The sequence below is a fragment of the Herpailurus yagouaroundi genome, unplaced genomic scaffold (genome assembly GCF_014898765.1).
Source record: "Herpailurus yagouaroundi ecotype Mexico unplaced genomic scaffold, PumYag 139, whole genome shotgun sequence".
Lineage (NCBI taxonomy): Eukaryota > Metazoa > Chordata > Mammalia > Carnivora > Felidae > Herpailurus > Herpailurus yagouaroundi.
Window position 1 is genome coordinate 64,701,203 of NW_024412394.1, and position 27,085 is coordinate 64,728,287.

The following is a 27,085-nucleotide window of genomic DNA, read 5'->3' on the forward strand; positions in this document are numbered from 1 at the left end:
TGAGGCTGGGTGACAGGTATGTGGGGGCTCATTATACTATTTGCTCTTATTTACACAATGTAAACTCAGTGTTCTCACAAGTGGTAAAAATCTGAATTTTGCTAAAGACAAACAGAAAGCTTACCAAATATCGACCTCTCGTTCAGACAAAAGGTGCAAGAGAAGTACTTATGCCTCCTCTTAGGAACCTCCTTCCATACCACCTACACCTAGAACAGCATCTGACACTGTAACAACATCATAGAAATTGAAGCTTCAAGATACAGAGCTCAATCTTCAAATCTCTTCTCTCTCTGCTTTAATACTCTTTCTATGACACCACACTTATTTCTGGAAAGTTACCTTCCACTCAAGTCTTGCTTCAAAGGGACAGGGAGGGAGAGGGAAGAAGGGGAAAGGGAAAGAGGGGAAGAAAGAGAGGGGGAGAGGAGGGGGAGAAAGAAAGAGGGAGAGGTAAGAGAGAGAGATCATCAATAGTAAATCTCCTTCCAAGAAATCCTTTGGAATCAATTGAAAAGATCTAATCATTAGAATTCAGGTATATATGATTATGACTTTATAGTCCTTGAATGTGAGTTTCGTGAACTCTTACCACATTCACATTTATAAGGAACTCCAGCTTAGAGAGGAAAGTGATCTGCCAGACCACACAACTGATAAGACATAAAGATCAGGTCCTTCTCAGACCAACAGATCTTCAGTCCAATACGTATTCTACTACATGCAACTGATAAAAACAAAGCAATGCAATTACAATCCAGCTGCCTCTACCATACAAGCCTCCAAAGAGTTAAAACCATTGCATTTATCTTTTACATCACCTAACAAACAAAAGTATTTTCTCTTTTTAATAAATTTTTTTAATGTTTATTTATTTTTGAGAGAGAGACAGACAGAGCATGAGCTAGGAAGGGGCAGAGAGAGGGAGACACAGTCTGAAGTAGGTTTCAGGCTCTGAGCTATCAGTACAGAGCCCGACGCAGGGCTCAAACCCACAGACCTCGAGATCATGACCTGAGGCGAAGTCTGACGCCTAACTAACTGAGCCACCCAGGCGCCCCCAAACAAAAGTATTTCCAAAATGTTATGACTTGTTTTAAAAATCACCTTTCAGGATTCATTATTTCCTCTTAAAAACCAGTTTTAGGTTAAAATGGCTCACTACCAAATAATGGATTACTCTAAAAAATTACTTAGCTCAAAAGGATTAACCATACATCAGAAACAATGTAAATTTTCAACAGATTTAGCAATCAAAACTTAGATTTATTTGAAGGACTATGGAATTTATTTAATGCTATCTTTTCTTTTTTAGTGTATTAAAAAAACCAATGCCGAAAACTAAGTTATATGTTAAAAATATATTTTGGAGATTTCTTCAAATCTCTAGCTTATAAGAAAATCTCTAGCTTATAAGAAAAATAGCTTGACATTTAATAGAAAATAGCCTGCACATGTAGTGACAACAGCCTCATATATAATAAAAATGTTACTTTCTTTTCTTTTTTGTGGTCATTAACGTGGTTTCACAGGGAGGTTAAATACTCTTATATCTAAAATGAAAACCCATAAAAAACACTGAAAGGCACAGTATGTCTTAAATGAGTTTTCTTGGTTTCAAAAGTTTTTCTTATTTCTCTTTCACACAGATCTGAAAAATTAAAATTAGCATTTGAAAGTATTCAAAAACTGTTTAAATCGTTGTTTAGTTGTTAGGATCTACAGGTGCAGTTCTGAATGAAATACATTTACCATCTGCTATGTCTCAATTCTGACCAATTGACAATTATACAAATCAAAAGGTGAAATATCTTTGTTTTTACAAATTAATAGGACCTTCTTTTGGACAGAAAAGTTCTTAAACATAAAATCCATTTCCATAAATAAATTCAAACAAAATACTTCCTCCATTTTACACTAGTATTAAACTATTTATAAAAGCCTGTTGATATTATATCCTTACAGTATTAAAAAGGAATAAATAGTCATTCAGTCAATATTAACTCTGTCTGCTCTATGCCTAAGACTGGACTAGATGGTAGGGATTACAAAATGTATAATACACTCCAACCAGGAGAAATTTATATTCTAGCAGAATTACATAAATCATAACTATATGAGAGCATGATAAAATAGGAGAGCAAAAATGCATATGGGCAGACAAGGAACCCTGACAACATGAAAACATGGGTAGTTCTGCCTCCATGTGGCTATAAGCTTCATGCAGACAGGGTCCATGTTTGTTTTATCACTGCTGGATGGTCACTAACTCCTAGTAGTGTCAGGAACATGTTAGATCTTCTTTAAATATCTGTTGGCTAAAAAAATAAAGAAGGCTTCACATAGCAGGTGATGAGAGAAATAAGCACAAAAGCACAAGTAGGAATTAGACAAAAGAGAAGGAAAGGGCATTTTAGGCAGAAGGAACTACTAAACCCATCTTTCATCAATTTACTTTAATGTAGGTAACATTCAGCCTTTTATGCCCAGATAGATTTCCTACAAACAGCCTTTACTTAGCTAAAAATTTCCTAAATGAATAGTTTAGATTTTAAAAAGTAGAATAAATAAACTACCAAAGTCTCCAGTACCCACAGGATACCACACAAACGATTTTGAGTGTAAGTTCAATCATTACCAGTACAAGCAAGACAGACCAAACAGAATTGCTACAAAAAATAATTTAGGACTAAAAATAAAAATGGAAGAATACATTTTAACCACATACCATTTCCAGTCAGATTTAATGAAATTCAATTTGAAAAGTAATTTAATAAAATTTAACTTAATAAAGCTAACTTTAAAACAGTCATATGTCCAAGAAAGAATATGAGCTAAGACAAAAATAGGAAAAGAGGTATTTTACGCCAAAAAATAGCAATGAAGGCAGTTATTAGACTAAGTCTGATACATTAAGTTATACCAAACTCTGAATGTGACATTCTGAGTCATGCTTTAGGTCAATGATAAATATGAGCTGTTGGTTTAGTCAACCTTCTGTGAGCTGGCAAATGCTTTCTAAAGCGGCAGAGCGAGTAAATATTTTAGGCTGTGGGCCACATGGTCTCTGTCACAACTATTAACTCAGCCATTGTAGCATGAAAGCTGTCACAGACAATACACAAATAATGGGTGTGGCAGGGTTCTAATAAGTCTTTATTATAAAGACTGTTTTTATAAAAACTGGTGGCTGACCCATGACCATAGTCTGCCAACCCCCTGTTCTAGGGTCTCAAAGTGACTTCTCAGTAATTCTTTTCAAGACAGCTTTACTTCCTTTCACACACTTTCCCATAAACTGTGTAAGTGTTTCATTAAAGCCTCTAAAGACACCTATAAGAGAACATAGCAGATATGCTCATGTTTTACATATAAAGAAACTGAAGCTCAAAGGGATTGAATGAGTTGCCCTATGGAGCTGCTAGGAGAGTTGAGACTAAACAACTCCTAACCAGCCCCTCACACCCAAGCCTCCAATGCCCCAAGTGAAACATTTTAATCATCTTTAGAATCCTCTACTGAATCCTTGAGCTCTCTCTACAGCAGGCTCACCCAGTTCGCAACAGATTTCAAGAACACCTACTTGAATGCCCATTTAAATTATTTACTTCACTTCTGAAGCCAAATTATTCTCAGATCCCTGCTCTCTTGACAAGATTCCAGGCTTCTTCAACTTAGGTTATCTTCTTATTCACAAGTCTCCTACAATTTCAATTCATCTTCAAATAGCCAGCAAGAAAAAGGAAGAAATATATCTTAAGGGATTGTAAACTCTCTTAAATATTTAATAGGAATTTGTATACTCAGTAAGATAAAGAAGGGGAAAGGCTGCCTTTGCAAAACTTACAATCTAATTAAGAAATACCAAACATACAAATATAAAACTAAGGAGCAACTCATTGTAACTCAAATCTAAGAAATTAAGAGAAATGACAAAATTTAATTTACAATACACACTGTCATAAAGTATGTACCTTTTGCACTACTGAAGTCTCAGATAATGCCCTGTTTTGTATAATAAAAGTTCAATAAATACTACATGACAACAAACACCTCTTTGCCATGGTAATAGTACAGTCTCAAAGATAAAAATGGATCACAGTTTTTAAAAATTACTAAAATTATGTTTTCAAGGGTGGAGTCGGGGGGAGAAAGTGGGTCTTCTATTTTATTCTCATTATTGCCATTAAATTCCAGCTTATTTTGGACTAATTTCCTATCTAAAAACAACTATATGGACAAATACAGGCAAGCCTTGCTTTGCATAGTAGTGCAGGACTGGAAAAGTCACCATGAAACCGTGCAAAGTGATCTTAATAATCAATGGTGTGGTCTTTAAAAATTGTCAAAACATTAAAAACTCTCTTTCTTGGGGCGCCTGGGTGGCGCAGTCGGTTAAGCGTCCGACTTCAGCCAGGTCACGATCTCGCGGTCCGTGAGTTCGAACCCCGCATCAGGCTCTGGGCTGATGGCTCAGAGCCTGGAGCCTGTTTCTGATTCTGTGTCTCCCTCTCTCTCTGCCCCTCCCCCGTTCATGCTCTGTCTCTCTCTGTCCCAAAAATAAATAAACGTTGGAAAAAAAAAAACAAAACAACTCTCTTAGTTATAAATGCGTAAGAAAATGAAGTAAACAAAATTAATTTATTTAGTATACTGGAATTTAAAACATGAGAAGCGCTGAGAATTCCAGCATCTTATTTATTATTCTGTAAAAAACTAAAGCACAGTTTGAATAGTGCTTGCTTTCTTGACATAGAGCTTACAAGCGAGCATCTTTCCTAAACCTTGGCAAACTATCACATGCCTTTCTGGGTCCAGATCGACTTCATCATTTGCATTTCATCATTTGCACTTCCAATGTCATGAAACATTACAGGAACGTGAGCGTTCCTGTAATGCTAAGTTTTTTGCCAGCATCATTTTGCCAGGGATAAATTCACCCTTTTTGTCACAATCACTTGCCCCATTTACGCGGAAACGTTCACCTTCGCCAAGTTCCTGTGGCTGCATATCTAGCATCTCAAAAGATGGTAGTGTCAACACGCCCACAGCCCGCTGTTTCTTTTACGATTCCATTATTCCTGTAAAATCCCATGACCAACATTACCACTTTCTGTGGATTTGCTACACTTTCATCTTTCTTGGCCAATTCCCTCTTTCAATTATCCACTTTTAGAAAATGTTATATGGGCTTATCACTGGAGACAAGGAGGGAACACAAGTACATGCTTTGCTGTCTGTGAGTAAACTAAGTAACAGGTGAGTAACGACGATTCACTGACAGACACTGAAGGAAGTGATGTGACTGGTCTCTGATCATGATGCATCTATGCTGGTAAATGATTCATGGACTAAAGAGTTAGCAATAAAGTTTGTACTTTATGTAATTTCAGTAACTATATGAAAGTAAGTGAAATTCGAACCAGATTGTTAAGGACCTAGTATTATTTAACTAAAGCATATTAACTACTGGACCCATGCAAAACAATGGCTGCCTGTAAATAAGACAACTGGGGGGCAATCAATGCAGGCAAGATTAAGAAGATGGGAGAATACAGAGGTGAGCTGCAGATTCCTCTCAGCTTTTTCCTTGAGTGTATTTTCTAAATCCCAGCCAGGGGACAGAGAATGCAAGCACGAAGCAAGTCATACTGCTCTGAGAAAGCAAGGGCTGGAGTTTGTGCCCTAGCAGGGGGAGGCACTTTGGTATGCACACAGGGTGTCCAGCTGCAATTCCAGGAAGATGACTAGCAACGAGGGCACTTTCTCCAGAAGCTAAACACAAGAGGTTTGTAATACGAGCTGGTGTTATGGGCAAAGCAACCATGCCAATACTAGCGAACCCATGAAGAGAAGGATGTTGGAAGAATACGATGTTACGGATGGGTAAAGGCAGCTACTTTTGTAGCTAAATTTTGTGTGTAGAGGCTGGAATTTAAACTTGTACCACCAATCCTAAAACGCACCAACTATTCACAGGGTTACAGTTATTTCATACTCTAAAAAGTGGTATTCTGAAATTAAACGCTGTTATATTTACCATTTTGTAATCCCATCCAGAGCTGCTTATGATCTTTTTTCTGCATTTCATTGATTACTTGACTTTTATGCTTTAATGCATCAGCTTCTTTCACACAAGACATAAAATGAGCTTCAATTGCATCCTTAGATGGACAGTGCAGAAGGTCCTTTTCTGGAAAACTCTATCGAAGGAAAAAAATACACATATAAAACAGGTACACATATTACAAAATTAGCTTCGTAAAGAAATGCATCTCCCTCAATTATCCAATATTTTTAGCAAACCATCTGTTAACTTCCCAATAAAGAGATTTCAGTACAATTCCAAATACTCTTTAAGTTAAAAATATTTAGCTACCTGGTGTATTTTGTACTTTTTCTAATAATCCTTATGTAACATTATGTTTAAAACAACATAAAAGAAAGCTCTGAAAGAGTAATAATTTCAAAAATAGCCCTCTGGCTTGGCCATACCTAGTGCTGACAGGAATGTGGACTACAACTCACATACACAGCTAGCAAGGATGTAAAACAGTGCAATCACTTTGGAAAACAGTTTGGTCATTTTTTAGAAAAGTAAACATACACCTTCCATCTGATCCAGTCACTCTACAACTAGGCAATTACCTAAGAGAAACAAAAACACTTTTCCATACAAAGACTTGCATGTGAATATTCACAGTTGTCTCATTTCTAACAGCCAAAATCCAGGAAACATCCTAAATGTCTACAGGTAAATGAACACATAAATTGTAGTATAAACTTATCAAAGTGTACATTTTTAATATGTACAGTTTGCTGCATGTCAATTAGACCTTAATGAAGCGGTTAAAATGCAGCTTTTAAGGTCAACACCAAAATTTATATCCTACATGTCACTGAATCTTTTAGACAGGTGAGGCAAAGATCACTACTAGACAGATAAGCAGTTATGTGAATTAGATGACTACAGTTCTTTTCACTGAAAAAAAAAAAAAGAGAATAAGAGCCAACACTAATTGAACACTTACTATGTGACAGACATTGTACAAGACTTTTCATATGGACTATGTAATTTAATCTTCATAACCACCCTTAAGGTAAAAACTACTGTTATTGCTACTTCACAGATGAAAAAATTTTTAATTAACTAATTAATTAAAAAGATCAGGGAGTAGAGAGAGTTGCACAGCTTGCAAGTGGTCAAGCGAGGAGTAGTCTGACTCAAGAGTCCCAGTTTTTAACCACTATGCAATACCACTTCCTCCATAAGACCTGAACACTTAAGGTAATGATTATATTCGAACATTATTTTACCAAAAGTCGTTGTATAAGTCCTTTGGTAAAAACTGAGACAAGTAATAATGGCAGAAAAAAGCACTTAGCGATAGCCTACTCGGATACTATTAACAGCAACATTCAACTACCCCAATCATGGAAAGCTCCTGAATGACAAGGAAATTTACAATACATGCCCTCCTACCAAAAGAAAAGGCACCTTACTACCCACTGATATTTCCTAAAATATATATTTTTTTAACGCAAATAGTCATACCTCCTGTTCTAATAAGAATTGGACTGCACGGATCTGCTGAGTAAAAAGGGAAGGCATTATTTAACTCCCCACTGGTCACAGCTGCCTGGAGAAGAGACCAGCTGAGACAATCAAATTGTCTCTCTAGGTACAAAGGGATTTTTAGATTCATGGTGCTATTGAACCAGAGATCCATGAAGAACAAAGACAGGGATTTTCAGACATAGGCACACAAAGGCAAGGATGATGAGAAAATATAAAATTCTGTAAAAATGAAAAGGCAAAAGGAGAACAGGAGAGAGAGAAAGGCAACACTACAAGATGGGAGAGGGTATGGATGGCAGAGGGAGGGTCCCTGCCTTAATCAGCTTTACAATCCACTGTATTTGTTCTGCTTAGGCTAGATTGAAGGGAGTTGTCCTGGTTTCCTGACCAGGATAAACAATAAAATGTACATCATATCAATGCTATGATATTCAAATGGATTAACATTATAATAATTATTTCTATTTATGAAAACTTTAACTTTGTTATATTTGGTCTCTAAATTTAGAATGGCTTTTTCAGATACTGTACAGTTCTCTGTGCCACTAACTGTCCATTTTGGTGATGTATGAGTGGCAGCAAATAAGAAAGTTCATACTCCAAAGTAAATATTACTTTCATGTAGCTTGAATTTATGACCTATTTAAGCTTACATAGTGTTAGAATTTCTTAAAATTGTGTACAATATGATTATGAAAAAAGGAGTTAGGATCTCTCAAAAACAATGGTTTGAGAAATCAAAGGGAAAAATCCCCCATTTTCTAGTGTTGCTTCAGCATAGGCGGCTAATCCCCTCAATGGCTCCTGCAATCAGAAAAGATACTGAAGCTTTGCTCTTCCCAGATTTCTATTGTTCTGCATGTTTCTAAACTTAACCAATTTGCAGACACGCATAACTGATAGCTGACAATCATAAATGACTAGTCTTTATTGTAAATGAGGGGTCTATCAAGAGTGCAGGTTTTTATATATGTATGCTTTGAGAGAATATTCTATATCTCTAGGAGGAAAGTGAACTATTTAATAAAATGAACTCAAAGGAAACATGAAAGCAGTAACAGAAAGAGGAAATATCTACACAGGCAGTCACAGCAACTGAATCAATCACTGCAATGAATAAAGTGACAGATGTTTCAGCCAAAGCCCCCTCAGCTCCTGCTCATGAGATGTTCTTCCTTCCATGATTAGGTTGTGGTGGGGTGGGAAATCTTTTTTTAAAAGCTTCACAATAAAATTCCAGACAGATTCTTGATTCATTACATTTCTAATATCTTCTTACATACATTAGCAGTTGTGTATAAGTGCATTATCTTCTCAGTCCAAACAAATTCTTGCAAATACAGGTAGAGTCTGACACCATGTTTACTTGCTTTCATTAATCTTTCAAGTCAAAATGGCTGATAAACTTATCTAATTTCACTTAAAAAAAATTTTTTTAATGTTCATTTATTTTTGAAAGAGACAGAGACAGACAGACAGACAGAGACAGAGAGCGAGTGGAGGAGGGACAGAGAGAGAGGGATACACAGAATCTGAAGCAGGCTCCAGGCTCCGAGCCGTCAGCACAGAGCCCAACACTGGACTCGAACCCACAAACCGTGAGATTATGACCTGAGCTGAAGTCGGATGCTTAACCAACTGAGCCACCCAGGCATCCCAGTCTAATCTGGAAAATACCACTTACGTAGATATTATCGTCAATGTCCTTTAATTAAAATATTAATCCAATTTAGATGGTCTAAAATAGATACATAAACATTAGATAAGCAAACAACACTGAACTGAAACTACTCACAAGTGAAAAAAAAAAAAGGCTTTTCAACTTATTAATATTTCAAGCTTGACACCAAAAGCCAAGGCAACAAAAGCAAAAACAAACAAGTACGACTAGAACAAACTAAAAAGCTTGTGCACAGCAAAAACCATCAACAAAATGAAAAGGCAATCTATGGAAGAGGAGAAAATAACTGCAAATCATATATCTAGTAAAGGAATAATATCCAAAATATATTTTAAAAAATCATACGACTCATCAACAAAAAACAAACCATCCAATTAAAAAATAGACATTTTGGGGCACCTGGGTGGCTCAGTCGGTTAAGCAGCCGACTTCAGCTCAGGTCATGATCTCGCGGTCCGTGAGTTCGAGCCCCGCGTCGGGCTCTGTGCTGACAGCTCAGAGCCTGGAGCCTGTTTCAGATTCTGTGTCTCCCTCTCTCTCTGACCCTCCCCCGTTCATGCTCTGTCTCTCTCTGTCTCGAAAATAAATAAACGTTAAAAAAACAAACAAAAAAAAACCCACCAGTTTTTAAAATAAATAAATAAAATAAAATAAAATAAAAAATAGACATTTTTCCAAAGAAGACCTACATACGACAGACACAGATGCTCAACGTCACTCATCATCAGAGAAATGCAAATCAAAACCACAGTGAGATATCACCGCACTCCTAATAGAATGGCTATTAACAAAAAGACAAGAAATAACAAATGTTGATGAGGATGTTGAGAAAAAGAACCCTTTTGTACTGACAGCAAGAATATAAATTGGTGCAGACACTATGGAAAATACTATGTGGAGGTTTCCCCAAAACTTAAAAACGAAATCACTATCTCAGAAAGATATCTGCACTCCCATGTTCACTGCAGCATTATTTATAGTAGCCAGGACATAGAAACATTACTGTCCTTGGACAGATGAATGGGTAAAGAAAATGTGGTATGTGTATATGTATATATACACATACATATACACACATAATAGAATACCATTCAGCCATTAAAAAGAACAAGGTCTCTGCATCTGTGACATGGATGGACCTTGAGGCATTATCTAAGTGAAGTAAGTCAGAAAGAGAAACACACATACCATAATGATCTCACTTATATGTGGAATCTAAAAGGGGCGGGGGGCGGTGAAGCTCACAGATACAGAGCATAAACTAGTAGTTGCCAGAGGCAGTGGTTGAGGATTACACAAAAAGAGTGAAGGGGATCAAAAGATAAAAACTTCCAGTTATGAAATAAGTAATAATTACATGGGGGTGTAATGTACAGCTCGATAACTACAGTCACTAATAGTGTATTGTAGGGGTGCCTGTGTGGCTCAGTCGGTTAAGCACCTGACTTTGGCTCAGGTCATGATCTCACAGTTTGTGAGTTGAAGCCCCGCTTCAAGCCTCACTTCGGGCTCTGCTCTGACAGTGTGGAGCCTGCGTGGGATTCACGCTCTCTCCCTCTCTCTCTCTGCCCCTCATGGGATTCTCTCTCTCACTCCCTCTCTGCCCCTTGCTCACTCTTGCCCTCTCTCTCAAAACAAATACTGTATTGTATATTTGAAAGCTGCTGAGAGTAAATTTTAAAAATTCTCATCACAAGAAAAAATGTGTAACTATGTATGGTGACAGATGTTAACTAGTGATCTTCTTGCAACTTATACAAATACTGAATCATGTTGCACACTCAAGAGTAATATAATACTATATGTCAATTATACCTCAATTTTTAAAAAATACTGTAAGCTCTATTAAGATAAGAGAGGAAAACAAAAAGTCTCCATGTGATCCAAAAGAATCAAACACCCCCTTAAAAATGCAGCAGTTGCTAATACAGTGTTACAGACTCAATGTTTGTGTCCCCCTAATATTCTCAGGCTGAAGCCCTAATCCTCAATGTGGCTGTATTTGGAGACGGGCCCCTAAGGAATCAATTAAGGTTAAATGAAATCATATGGGTGGGACCCTGATCCAACAGGACTAGTGTCCTTATAAGAAAGACAGCACAGAGCTCACTCACTCTCCACACACAAGGAGAAAAGGCCATATAAAGACACAGAGAGAAAGCAACCATCTGCACACCAGGAAAACAGCCCTCACCAGAAAGTGAATCCTGCTGGACTTTGATCTTGGATTTTCCAGCCTCCTGAACCGTGTGTGAGAGAATAAATTTCTCTTTTTAAGCCATTCAGTCTGTGGTATTTTGTTATGGCAAAATAACATACATAGCAATGTTGTTTTATTTGACTGTTGAGTCACCTCTAATAGCACACTCTGCGTTCTTACAGGGAAAATATAAGGCCATAGTTTAAAAGACTTACTTTTATAAAATCTTAAAATTTCCTTCTAAGATCACTTTGGTGTGTGTGCATGTGGGGATCGAAAGGGAGGGGATTTTTCAAATATATCTTTTAAAATATAATTTTCAGGATGACAGAAGAATATGCCATGAAAGTTAATGGAACCAATGCTAAAATCAGCACTAAAATTGGCTAAACTTTCTTGATTTTCTTAAACCTTTTTAAAGACTTTATTTTTAAGTAATCTCTATACCCAACATGGGGCTTGAACTCACAACCCCAAGATCAAGAGTTGCACACTCTACCAAATGAGACAGCCAGGCACCCCAATTTTCTTAAAGCTTCTAATTTTACCAAATCCAATCTACAAACTTACCTTCAACCAATCATCTCCTTCCCTCCTGGTACAATCTAAGGAGTATCTACCACCCTATTTGCTATATCCCATCTTTTTGAATCTTTGAAACTCAATGCAATTAATTATTCCCCTCTTCCTAGAAATCATCTTTAACGATTTTCTCTCTAATCACTGTTTCCCATTATTTGTTCCTAAAAATAAAACATGCACCCAAAGCAAAATTAAGAAAAAAAAAAAAAAAAGAAAACAGATGAACATAAGGGAAGGGAAGCAAAAATAATATAAAAACAGGGACGGGGACAAAACAGACTCTTAAATATAGAGAACAAACAGAGGGTTACTGGAGGGGTTGTGGGAGGAAAGATGGGCTCAATGGGTAGGAATCATTAAGGAATCTACTCCTGAAATCACTGTTATACTATATGCTAACTTATTTACATGTAAATTAAAAAATAAAATTAAAATAATAATAATAAAATAAAACTTAAATTAAAAAAAAAAAAACCAACTTCCCTCTGGTTACAGTCGTCTTTCTTCTTCCCTTCAGAGCCAACCTTTAAGGTGACCAAGCTGGCAGTCAGCTCTTATTATCCATGTAATCTGTCTGCTACCCTCACCACTCTTGCAAACTGCTCTCTTGAAGGTCAGCAATGGTACCTTTCAGCCCTTGTTTTAAGCTCTCACCAAACATCTAGCATCTTTGAATACACTCCTTGAAACAGTCATCCTCAAGTCTGTGATACCACACTTCTCATTTTTCTCTGATCTTCTCTCATTCTCATTTGCAAAAAGCCTATTCCAGCGCCATTCTTTAAATGCCGGTATTCTTCAAGTTTCTAGCCTAGGACCTCATTGCTTTTTTCATTCCATACTCACCCTCATAAGCTTTCCTACTTCCACATCATTTATGGACTAATAAGTCTTGATATCTGTCCCAGCCAAGATCCTTCTCATGACAAGGATGCATATGCTCATTAATCTAGTAGATATATCGGTAGGCATATGAGACTTCAGCAAACCCAAAAGAAATGTCCTCTTGACTCCTCCTCCCCACCTCCCACATTCAGTCAAGTTCTACTGAGTCCACATCCCCAATAGATCTGAATCCATTCACTTTCAACATCCCCAGAGCCGCTTTCCTAGTACAAACTGACAACTATCTGATATTTCTGAGAAGCCTTGAAGCTGGGTCTCATGCCCAAAGTCCTAAGCCCTTTAATTCGATTTTCACGTTGGGAGTCACGGTGATTTTCCTAAAATACAAATCAGATCTTCTCACACTCAGCTGCTCTGCTCTACTTTCAGGAAAAAAATCAAACTTCTCCCAAAGCCTTTGAGGTTCTGAAAGACTTACATCTCTGCTAACCTCTTCATCATAATCTCTTGCTCCCACTTCACATACTCCATTCTCTTTCCCTTCTCCCACACACATATTCTCTGCTCCGATGATCTTGATTATCCATCACCTACTCATTCTCTCAGCCTTACTCCCTCATTTCTGTGCCTCTACACAAAACATCTCCTCTGCCTAGAACCCTCTTTCTCCTTGCCTATCACTTGACCACTTACACAACTACAAAAATATCCTCCTCCTTCTTCAGGTTCAGATTTACATCACCTCCTCCAGGAAATTTTTTACATCCCAAGTCTGGGTTAAGTTCACAAAGTTCATATACTTAACTCTATGTCACTTACGTTCTTATGTCACACCACTTTTTGTTAAATTTTTTTTTTTCAACGTTTATTTATTTTTGGGGCAGAGAGAGACAGAGCATGAACGGGGGAGGGGCAGAGAGAGAGGGAGACACAGAATCGGAAACAGGCTCCAGGCCCTGAGCCATCGGCCCAGAGCCTGACGCGGGGCTTGAACTCACGGACCGCGAGATCGTGACCTGGCTGAAGTCGGACGCTGAACCGACTGCGCCACCCAGGCGCCCCGTCACACCACTTTTAACCTCCACAAGGCAGAGACCATGACTGTTCTCACCTGTCCTTTCTCAGTAAACTTTTTAAATCAAGTCAGTGTTACTGATTCACACAGAGTGAAACGCAAAAATTTTAAGTATACAGATAAACAGTTAAATCTGCCCAAATAAGATACACAATATTACCGTCACTACACCCAAAAAGTTCTTTGGGGCCCTTTGCAATCAGTTCCCCCTCATTTTGACCCAGCTTGTCTGATTTGTAACACAAGATTAGTTTTGCCTATAATACAATCACATACAAATAGAATCATAAAATGCAGTATTGTATAATCCAGCATCTTTTACTTAGCACAATCCTTTTGAAATTCATCTGTTACTGCATGTATAAATAGTTCCTTTTTGCTGCGGAGTAGTATACCACTGAATTGTTAAACCGGTCCGTTCATCCAAAAATCTTACATTAAGATTGTATCCAGATTGTAGCTATTATTAAGAAAGCTGCTGTGAACTTTAGTGTACAAATATTTTGTGAACATGTTTTCATTTTTCTTGGGTATTTACCTTAAAACAGAAATGCTGGATCACAGAATAAGTTTATGGTTAACATTATTTAGAAACTGCCAAATTATTTTCCAAGGTGATACCACAATTTTACACAACCACCACCAAGTTATGAGAGTTTTGGTTATTCCATGTCCTCAAACTTGGTGCTGTCAGTCTTTTTAATTTTAGTCATTTTTTTTTTGTTTTAAATATGGAATGCTTCACAACTGTGTGTGTCATCCTTATCTCCTCTCATTCCAATTCCAATTTATACACTGCCAAAGTAAGCATTCATTGTGGTTTTAATATACACTTCCCTGATGACTAAAGGTGTTGAGTGCCTTTTCATGTGCTAATTGGTTATTCATATATACACATACACATATTATGTGAATACATATGAATAATTTATATGTATGTATATACACAAATGTATATTTTCAAGTTTTTTGGATTGGTTCCAAAGCAAGTGATATATTAGAGAACAATTTAAGGAATGTGAACTTCGTATTTACTTTTGTAAATACTGTCCACCAGAAATACTAGGTGAATAAAGAAACTGCACCCAGCTAAACTGAGCCACAAAATACACAAAACACACACACTTCGGCAATGCACCTGCCTCCTCGATTCCCGTTACAAGCTACACTCATCCACATCTGGTGTTACGGTTTTGTCTGATTTGAGACAACTTTCCTTCCACCACTTCACAATAAGTGACAGGCTGCAAACTCTTCCAATGCTCATTTCTACAAACCAAACTTCCAGTCTTTTTCAATATAAAGTGCCATATTTATTGTAGTATTTATGTATTTAACCATTTAATATATGTAAAACTATGCTTTTATTAGGTTCCTATATTTTTTTGTCACTAATAAAGTTTTCAGTTTTGTGCCCTTAATGAATTTTCCCCCAAGCCCTGTGATTTTTAACAGCATATTGTTTTTTAGGAATACATATTTTGCAGTAGAGTGAAACTGCCCGTAGAAGTGGTGGGAATAGACATCCTTGCCTTTTTCCTGATCTTAGGGTGAAACATTCAGTAAACCACCGTTTAGCATGATTTTAGCTATAGGCTTTTATACTTACTCTGTGTCAAATCAAAGAAATTCCCTTCTATTCCTAAATTTGCTAAGTGTTTTGAGGACAAATGGATACTGAATTTTGTCAAAAGCCTTTTTCAGCAAGGATCTATGTGACTGTATGATTTTTCTACCTTTGTCTGTAAATGTGCTGAATTATATGTATTCATTGATATTTGAAAGCTGAATCACCCTTGTATTTCTGGGACAACCTCAACACAGTCGTGGTGTATTGACCTTTTCCTATATTGCTAGATTCAGTTTGTTAGTATTTTCTTGAGAGTTTTTGCATTTATGTTCATGAGGGATATTGGTCTGTGTTTTTTTGTTTTTTGTTTTTTTTTTCTTTTTTTTTTTTCTTTTAATATCCATTACACATTCTGGCATCAGTTACTCTGGCCTGTTGAGCAAACTGGGAAATATTCCCTCCCTTTCTATTTTCTGAAAAAAAAAGTCTGTAAAGATTGGTACTATTTATTCCTTAAATATCCGATAGAATTCACCAATGAAACTTTACAAATTTCACTTTACAAGAAAGTTTTTTTAATGACAAATCCAACTTCTATACACATTTAGGGGTTATTCATATCTGCTATTTATTGTGCCAGTTTCAGTAAATTGTATTTTCACTGAGTATGTCAATTTGTCAAATTTGCTGGCATAAAGTTGTTCATTTTATTTCTCACTATCCTCTTAATAGCTATAGGATCTGTAGTAATATTCCATTTTTCATTCCTGATATCAGTATAAATTATGTTTTCTACTACAGAAAGGTTGTAAGTTCCTCTAAGCTTGGTTTTATATGAAGCTCACAAACTTTAATTATGTTGTGTTTCCATTATCATTTAGTTTGAAGTATTTTTAAATTTCCCTTGTGATTTCTTCTTTGACCCAGAGTTAACTGAGGATTCAGTGACCCTATCCTTTAGACAACTGTGGTCATATATTTTATTTCAATGGTAGTATTAACCCTTCTGTAAAATTCTATCATTCTTATTTTAAACAGTCATATCCCTTTTAAAGCAGTTAAAGGAGGTAATCTTTTGTATTTACCATTTTATTAGCCATTTCTGGTATTCTTCACTTCTGTCTGTAGCTTCTTTGAGTGTCTTAAGATGTCACTGTATTGTATATTGATTTCTCATAAGACATCATCCATCATTCATCATCATTTACTGTTCTCTTTTAGGTCATGTTTCTTTTTTTGTAGCAGCTTTCAAGATTTTCTATATATTACTGGGTTTCAGAATTTTGATTATGATATGCCTAGGTATGCTACATATTTACTTGCTTAGAATTTCCTGAGCTTCTTCCAATACACAGATTGTTTTCTCCCCCAAATACAAAAAATCATTAACCATTATTTCTTTTTTAGAAACTGAGATAGAATTCAGATGATATTTGCTTAAAATTCACCATTTAAAAAAGTACATTTCAGTAGTTTTAAGTATATTCACAAGGTTGTACAACAATCACTACTATCAAATTATGTAACTCTAGAAAAACCTCGTATTTATAAGCAGTCACACTAATTTACTTACTGTCTCTAGATTTTGCACATTCTGGACATTTCATATAAATGCATCCCAATGTGTATACAATATGCAGTCTTTTGTGTCTTCCTTCTTTCACTTAGCATGACATTTCAAAGTTCATCTATGCCATAGCATGGATCAATACTTCATTCCTTTCCATGACTAAATTATAGAGTTGACCCTTGAACAAGTGGTTAGAAGTGCCAACTCACATCCCTCCCTATGCAGTTGAAAATCCACATGTAACTTTTGACTGCCCAGAAATTTAATTATGAATAACCTGATTGGAAGCCTTACAGTAACATAAACAGTCAATCACCTATTTTATGTATGTTTTGTATACTGTATTTTACTATAAAGTGAGCTAGAGAATAGAAAATAATAAGAAAATACATTTATAATACTGTAGTATGTTTATAAAAAACAAACAAACCTGTATGTAAGTGGACCCACGCAGTTCAAATCCATGTTGTTTCAAATTGTTATTTGAACATGTTATTTGAACATGTTGATCCATGTTATTCTATTGTATGGCTATGCATTTTGTTTATTCATTCATCAGTTGATAAGCACTGGGGTTGCTTCCATTTTTTGGCTATTGTGACTAATGCTGCTATGAACATCCATGTGCAAGTTCTTACATGGACATATGTTTTCAATTCCCTGGGGTAAATAACTATGACTGGAATTGGTGGGTCATATGGGAAGTCTATGTTTAATCATTTGAGGAACTGTCAGACTGGTCTCCAAAGCAGCCACATCATTTTACATTTCTAATAGTAACATGTAACATATGAGAGTACCAATTAATCCATACTCTAACACCTGTTATTATCCAGCTTTTTGATTATAGTTATCTTAGTGGGTCAAAGAGAAAACTCAATGGTGTCTTTCTTTGCCCTTCTTTAATAACTATTCTGAGCATCATTTCACATGCTTGTTGGCCATTTATATATCTTCTTTGGAGAAATGTCTACTCAAATACTTTGCCCATTTTTTGTTTGTTTGTTCATTTTTACGCTCATTTTTAATTGGGCTCTTTACCTTTTTATTATTGAATTCTAGGAGTTCTTTATATATTCTGGACACTAGACCCCTCTTAGATAAGATGATTTTGCAAATATTTTCTCTTATGGGTTATCTTTTTACGTCCTTTGAAGCACAAAGGTTTTCATTTTGATCAAGTCCAATTTACCTGTTCTGCCCCCCCCCCCCCCGCCAGCTTTGGTTTCAGTGTTATACCCAATAATTCACTGCCTAATCCAATGTCACAAATTTATTTATTTTTCTGAAAGTTTAATAATTTTAGTTCTTACATTTAGGTCTCTGATCCATTCCAATGTATTATTATTTTTTTTAATATACAGTCACTTTCATTCTCTTACATGTGGGTATCCAGTTTGCCAGCACAATCTGTTGAAAAACTATTCTTTCCCTCACTGAACTGCCTTGGCACCCATATAGAAAATCAACTGCCCACAAATTTATGTTTTAGTCTTGACTCTCACTTCTACTCCACTGATTTATGTCTGTCCTTAGGCCAATACTATGGAGTTTAGGTTACTGTAGCTTTGAAATAAAGAAATGGGAGTCTAGTCGGGGCACCTGGGTAGCTAAGTCAGTCAAGCATCCGACTCTGGATCTGGGCTCAGGTCATGATCTCATGGTTCGAGAAGTCGAGCCACGTGTCAGGCTCTGTGCTCACAGTGCAGAGACTGCTTTGGGATTCTCTCTCTCCCCCTCTCTCTGCCTTTCACCCACTTGCACAAACGCGTGTACACATGCTCTCTCTCTCAAAATAAATAAACATTAAAAAAACAGTTAAGGGGAGCCTGGATGTCTCAGTTGGTTAAGCATCAGACTTCACCTCAGGTTATGATCTCAAAGTTCATGAGTTCAAGCCCTGCACTGGGCTCTCCGCCCGATTCAGATGTTCTGTCTCCCTTTCTCTCTGCCCCTCCTCTGTTCACATTCTCTCTCAAAAATAAAGGAAACATTAAAAAAAAAACCTAAAAATGGGAGTCTAATCATTATTTCTTAAAAACATTTTTCTGAATCCTTCCCTCTTTCCTCTCCTCCTAGGACTCTAAGTACATATATGTAAGAGTGCTTGATATTATCCAAGAGGTCATCAGAACTCAGTCTCCCCCACCACCAGCACTGATTTTCTTCTTTTGATTCTTCATATTGGATAATTTCTATGGATCTGACTATAAGTTCACAGAACCCATCTTGTGTCATCTCCAATTCACCGTTAAGCCCATCCAGTGAATTTTTCATTTCAGATATTATTCTTTTCAGTTCTATAATTGTGTAATCTTATTTTAAGTCATTGAGTTAATAGTTGCTTTAATTCATTTTTCTGAATTTCAAATGTGGGTTATCTCAGGACCAGTTTCTATCGATAGCATTTTTCCCCTTGATATGGTTCAAATTTTCCTGTTTATTTGCATGTATAGTAATAATTAGTTGTATGCTGAACCCTGTAAATATGGTGTGGGTTTTCTAGATTGTATTTTCTTTCTTGGTGAGTTTTGTTCTGCCTGGTGCCTCTCTGTATGATCCCAAGAAGGCCTAATTTTAGGCTTTATTAGAGCAGATCCAAAGCAATCCTTGCTCTTTAATGGGAGTTGGCCACCCTTTTTCTGTAAAAGGCTAGACAGTAAAAGTATTAGACTTGTGGGCCATACAGTGTCTATAGCAAGTGCTCAACTTTGCCCATGTAGCCCAAAAGTAATATGTAAATGAATTAGCATTGATGGCTGCATTTTAAAACAAATTTATTTACAGTCACTAGAATGTATATTCCACATAATTTTCAAGCTTCACAAAATACTATTCTTGTGTAATCATTTTTTCAGCCACTAAAAAATATAAAAACCATCCTTAGATCACAAACCACACAAAACAATCAGTAGGCCAGATTTAGCACAGATCATAATCTGCTAATCTTGCTCTGAGATATAATTCTTACTCCTATAGCATGGTCTTTCTGGTCTCAGATAAATGTTTAGTTAGGTTAACTAGGTCTCTCTCCAGATGAGCTGGAATCCAACCTCTCCAGGTATAGTGGGACCTACCCCAATCTAACATGCATTCTCTAGTTGGCTTTAAGGAATATTGCCTATGCATGTTTAGCCCAACTCTCAGTAAAGGACTCTTGGGAAAGTCACACTGATACTTTCTTCGATACCCTGCTTAGCAAATTCCAGGTGCTTCAGTGGCTCAGAACTCCAATTTCTGCATCCTTAACTCAGCAGGACTTGCCTGCTCTATTTGAGTTTCATTCCCCATGACACAGTCAGGAAACTGCCCTGAAGCACAGAGATGGGCTAAATGTGGTGCTCACCTTGTTTTGTTTTCTCTCTAATGTCCAGTGCCTGAAAAGAGCTCTACTTCATACATTTTGTCCAGTTTTATAGCTGTTTATGGCTGGAGGAAAAATCCAATCCAATTACTCTGTCATAGCAGAAAAGCAGATGTTAACCTCAATAAATATTCAATGAATAAATTAATGGTTAAACAAACCATATTTTATAAAGTTTTAAGTATACATGACCCTCCATGATCTCCACCTCCTTCACACCATTCTGCAATCCCTTCCCCTAGACTATAGACAAGACTTTTATTTGCATTTAACCAAAAGAATATGGCAAAGGCTATGGGATCTTACTCCTACGATTAAGTCATGCTATATAAAACTCCAATCATAGGGTGCCTGGGTGGCTCAGTCAGTTGAGCATCCGACTTCAGCTTAGGTCATGATCTCATGGTTCGTGGGTTTGAGCCCTGCATCAGGCTCTGTGCTGACAGTTCAGAGCCTAGAGCCTGCTTCAGATTCTGTGTCTCCCTCTCTCTCTGCCCCTTCCCCACACGCTCTGTCTCTATGTCTGTTTCTCTCTCTCTTTCAAAAATAAATAAACATTAAAAAAATTTTAATGTCTCTAGCTCTAGAGACTTCTTGTTGACTCAGTGAAGTAAGCTGCCATACCAGGGAAGTCCACATGGCAAGGAACTTCAAGCAGCCTTTAGATACTCAGTGCAGCCTCTAACATAAGAAAGAGCCCTCAGTCCTACAAACACAAATAAATGAAATCTGCCAGCAACATGAATGAGCCTGGAAGAAGATTCTCAGTCTCCAGGCAAGAATGTAGCTCAGCCAACACCACGGTTACAGTGAGACCCTAAGAAGAAAGATCCCCAGAAACTGTGAGATAATAAATTTGTGTTGTTTTAAACTGCTACATTTGTGGTGATGTATTACACAGCAACAAATAACTAATATAATACACTACTGACAGATACTACGAAACAACCACCAATATTTAGAGCTGGCAAGTACCTGCAGCAGAAGCTGACTGTGATGTGTACTCAAGAACAGGGAGAGCTACCTCAGACCTATGTCTTCAACACATAGTGAAGAAGCAGAGATATAGTAAATTTCCCCAGGGAGACACAGGGGCTCTTGGCCTAGCAAGAAAGGATCTGTTCGTCAGAAAAAGGGTGTGGGGCAGTCATACAAATTATTTAAAGAATAGTCAAAACCCATAGTAGTGCCTTTTAAGCATTGTAGGAAAGATAGAGAATACTTTGATCCAAAAACCTAATTTTGTCTAGTCACAATCATTCTGTAGTGTTTGCACAGAAGCACTTACCTTAATGCTGACCCTCTTTTACCTAGCAAATTTGAACCATTACGCCTAATAATCACGGTCAAAATACAGAATTAAAATTTGTGCTCTTATCAGAACCAAGTTATACCAATTTAGTACCACGTTATCAGGACAGAAAGAAAAACACCAAGTTACTGTTGACTTTGTTTACTCATGAAACTCTTACTTAGGATATGCAATAGAACTGGGCATTTTAAAGAGCCCACTATCTTCACCTGATGTTACTTACTATATTTTTGAATCACACTACAAGTTTCTTTTTAAAAATTTCACACACTGTAAGCAACTTTTTAATTATAATGCAGCTTTGCAAACAGTATGCCTATAGGAATAATGAAAATTTCAGATGAAAAAAACCATAGAGAAAGAAAAATAAAGCAAAGGTAGCAAAATGTTAGCAACTGGCAAATCCAGGTAAAAAAATATGTAGATGTTCACCTGACAACTCTCAACTTTTCCAATACACATTTAAATTTTTTAAATAAAAAAGTGAAGAAGAGAAATAATTTTCTCAATAAGCTAATGAAGTTTAGGAATCAAAAATGTTCTTGATGCTAATTAGAAAAATCTAAAGAAGTTACCATTTTCATTCTTGTTTTGATAAACAGAGAAGAAAACAAAGTAAATATCCAGATCTACGTTTTAAAGCAGTTAACACTTTACAATTATGTAATTATTTCTCTCTCAGAATTCCAAAAATTATGTAAAAATTTCTAAAAACATTTTAATTTTCTGAATCATCCTTACAACCTTTTGGTTCTTTCCACAATAGCATTAACTTTTAGATCTGCACTGTTCTCCAAACTCATGTTATTCCACATGTGGTCTGCTGGACCAACAGTATTACATTACCTGTGAATTTGTTAAAAATACAGAACCTCAACAGCCATACTATGGAAGCAGCCCACGTGTCCATATCAATAGATAAAAGGATAAAGAAGAAGTGGTGCATGCGTGCATACACATGCGCACACACACACACACACACACACACACACACACACATATACAATGGGATTATTATTCAGCCGTAAAAAAGAATGATTATCTCACCCTTGTCGACAACATGGATAGAGCTAGAGTATAATGCTAAATGAAATGTCAGTCAGAGAAAGAGATAAATCATTTGATTTCACTCACATGTGGAATTTAAGAAACAAAACAAACCAGTAAAAAGAGAGAGAGGGAGAGAGGGAGAGAGGGAGAGAGAGAAACCAAAAAGCAGATTTAACTATAGAGAACAAACTGATGGTTACCAGAGGGGAGGTGGGTAAGGGGATGGGGGAAATAGGGGATGGGGATTCAAGAGTACATTTATCATGATGAGAAAAATAAATAAAAATGTATATATTCATAGCTTCAATATCATTGATGACCCACAGTCTTTACAGTAAGGCAAGAATTATTAACTTCATCTATTCATAGTGATGGCAGGACAACTAAGATTAGGATAATGGCTGGAAGAATAGTTCAAGCTGTTTCTACTTCTTGCATGTCTATTGTACTTATGTGAGTTAGGTTAGCTGTTAACATCAATGAAATAAGGTAAATCACTAAGGAGCTACTCAGAACAATTATAATGTATGATCATGAAGTGTAAAAATTGTACAATAGGTGATGCTGCATCTTAGAAACCAAGCCAGAATGGATATGTCATCAAGATATGATGTGTTTGAGGGGCACCTGGGTGGCTCAGCCCATTAAGTGTCTGACTCTTGATTTTGGCTCAGGTCATGATCTCACGGAGATCAAGCCCCAGATCGGGCTCACACTGACAGAGGGCTCACATTGATAGCATAGGGCTGCTTGGGAGTCCCTCTCTCTCTTCCTCTCTCTATGCCCCTCCCCCATGCACACTTTATCTCAAAATAAACTTAAAATAAAAACAAGATATAAAGTGTTTGAACCTATAATTTCACTTTGACAAAGTTACGTAATTTTTACTAATACCTCACTCATTTAGAAAGACATAGGAGTTATGATACTGACTTGACACCAGTTTGAGCAGGTTTGATTCCTTTCTTTCTTATTTTACATTTATGTAAGAAGATTCTTCAAATGTATGATATGGGGGAGGGAGGCATCCATGTAGTCATTTGAGATAAGTAGCTATTAATTTTACTATTGGTATTTGTTTATATGCAAATTCCTCTAAAATTAAGAAAATTATTAATATCACTGCTGTTAATGAAATGAATGAACCTATGGATGAGGTAGTATTTCATATTGTATATGCATCTGGATAATCAAAGTGAGCTGGTGGCATTCTTGAAAAGTCAAGAAAGTGTAGTGGGAAGAAAGTTATGTTAACACCTACAAATACAGTTGTGAAACAAATTTTTGCTCAGGTTGAGTTAAATGTATAGCCTGAAAATAATGGGAGTCAGTGAACAAATCCTCCTATAATGACAAATAATGCTTCTATTGATAAGATGTAATGAAAGTATGCTACTACATAATATGTATCATGAAGAACAGGGCCCAAGGATCAATTAGCTAGAGTTAAGTCCTGCTAGACCTCCTACTGTAAATAAGAAAATAAAACATAAGGCTCATTGTACAGCTGGTGATCATTTAATATTTCCTCCATGGAGGGTGGTTTGTCAACTAAATACGTTTTCTTGTAGGAATGGCAATCATTATGGTAGCTGATACAAAATATGTTCATGTGTCAACATCTATGCTGACTGTGAAGTTATGATGAACTCATGCAATAAAGTCTAAAAATCCAATGGAAAAAAAAGAAAAATAAATTAAAAAATAAAAAAGCAGAACCTCTGCCTTCAGCCCAAACCTACAGAATCAGAATCAAAATCCTCACCTTAACAAGACACACAGGTAATTTGTATGCACAAGTCTGAAGAGCACTGCTCTAGACATTAAAACTCATTTACTATGAACATTATATATCTATTCAAATGACAAGCATCAAAGTCAGTTAAAAAGAAAATACCTGAAAGCTTTTTAAAAGATTTCCCCCACCAAGAATTCAGTCTGAACTACAAAATGATCCAGTGTGTGTGTGTGTGTGTGTGTGTGTGTGTGTGTGTGTGTTTATGCAGACAGAGTCTCTTGGAGAGTTTATTATTGCATAAAACCTAATCAAAATCAATTAATATCTTTGAAAGCAACTGTAAAAGAAATAAATTGCAAGCTGTATGGTTAAAATACAGACACCATTTGGCATACTCAATGCAGTATCATAAGAGATAAAATACATTCATATCAACTGACAAAGTTATTATTTGATAAATTCAATCTGTTGATAAACTATTATCTAGAAACTAAAAACAAAACAAAACTCTGCTCCCTCATTCTAAAAGCACTGCTTTGCTACCTGCAAATGTAATGCTTACTCAATTTTATTGTAATCAATCAAAAGCCATAAAGTAATGCAACAGAAATGGACCACATCAATTAAACACTCAGGGACAACTTTTGAGGAAAGCTAAGTTTTATAACCCTAAATAAAGGGAACTTAATTTACAGAAAGAAATCTGGGCAATAATTTTCTTCCAACACAGGCCAGGGGCAGAAAGTGTACAAAGGGCAGCTATGAGAAACACGTTGGTAGTTTGAGCAAATTTAAAACATCCTCCATAATTTCCTTATTAGCTCTAAGATTCCGCTTTTTTTGGATTTCTCTAATAAATTTCCCATCTGGGAAGAAAATGTGTGACCTACTAAAGACCTCAAAAAGCAACTCATTTAAAAATACCAAGAATATACCATTAGATGTAACACAAAAATCATTTTTTTTGTGAAAAATAACTATTTTCCAGAACAACAACAATAAAAACTTAGGGAGAATACTGGCACTGTTTTATGGTTTTACAAATATTTTTAATGTGTGGCTTAGTAGAAAACAGATAAATTATCTTATTAGTTTCAGTTTATTATAACATTAATGTGGAATCTGAAAACATATCAATAAACATTTTGATCTGTGACATTAAAATCCCTGATTCTGACCTTGTATTTTGAACAGATCTTTTTCACAATCATTATTTTGTAACATCATGCATTGACCACTTGGGAATTATTTGTTTACTGAATTAATGTAGATCTCCAAATGCTGACACATTTCTTACACAAAATTTCTTAAAAAGCAGAGTTAAAATGACCACCAATCTCATCAAAAAATTGTTTTAAGAATAATAAAGCTGTCGAGCTCATGGTAGCAGATATGTTTTCCAAAATTCCAATTTTCACTTAAAAGTTCACGTTATCACTGGCAACAAATATTGTCAGCTGCTGTCCTTGCAATGAGAGATTCACTTCATTTATTTTAAAAAACTGTCTTACAAATGCCCAAATATGAATAACCACACTGTCAGTCACTCTTTCAAATAAAAAAATGGTGTTTCACGAACAAAGTGACTTGTTTGGCCTGCCCTCAAACAAGGGCACAAGTGCTTTTCCTTAAGACAGCCATCATTTTTGACATACAGCAGAAGTGCTTTATATACACTCTCCATTTCATCACAAAGCAGATTGAAAAGGCATGTAGTTAATAATAATCAATAACCTGTACTGCTTCATCCAGAATAGTCTTAAGTGAACGACTGTGGCAGTGAGGAATACGATAACCACTTGCACAGTGTAGTGCGTGCACTGCCCGGCTTTGTGCTATGGCACCACAGTTTTACCCACCATCTCTTTTGCAGGTGAGTACAAATGGAAATACAGAGGAAAGGGAAACTAGCATCTTATTATTATTACAGAAACAGATTTACCCTCATGGATCTTTTCAAAGAGCTTCGGGTACCCCTATGGGTCCACAGACTGCTTTGAGAACCATTACACTAAAACAATCATAACAATTTGAAGCTTTTCCTATCATTATTACAATCCACTGATTCATTCAATGGGTAATTACAGAGGGCTTGGTATGTAGTGCCAGCTGGGCACCATACAGTGTGTGAGTGTTTCGAGTGTCTCTGGGTCATTCACTCATGTACCTCAAGTTTGTAGAATAGTGCTTGGCTGGCACACAGCAGGTTTCTGGTATTTGCTGAATAAATAAATAAAAGTGTAGCTGTGATATATTTTAACCTAGGATTCAAAGTCTTAGAGTGCATCCTTCTCACCCATGCAAATAATCTAATTATGGGAATTATTTTTCAACGTAATGGGAAAGACTAACGTGTTAGGCAATATGGAACCTTTACCCTCATTATTCTTGGAGTAGTTTTATCTTCAGACCATTCTAAACTTAAAATATATATACAGGCAGCCTTTGATTTGCATGGTACCATAGTAACTGAAAGTCACACGTATCAGAACCATATCTTCACTCTGTATGGTCCTGT

General features: G+C 36.3%; 1 protein-coding gene across 3 annotated transcripts in view; it reads right to left on the reverse strand.

Moving 5' to 3' along the window:
* ATG5 (autophagy related 5) overlaps window positions 1–27,085 on the reverse strand; it is a 131,175-nt gene that overhangs the window by 73,047 nt on the left and 31,043 nt on the right. For all 3 annotated transcript variants that reach the window (XM_040474286.1, XM_040474287.1, XM_040474288.1), the window contains one exon: window positions 6,041–6,203. In XM_040474286.1, the coding sequence (XP_040330220.1) occupies window positions 6,041–6,203 (163 nt within the window). The remainder of the gene's footprint in view (window positions 1–6,040; window positions 6,204–27,085) is intronic.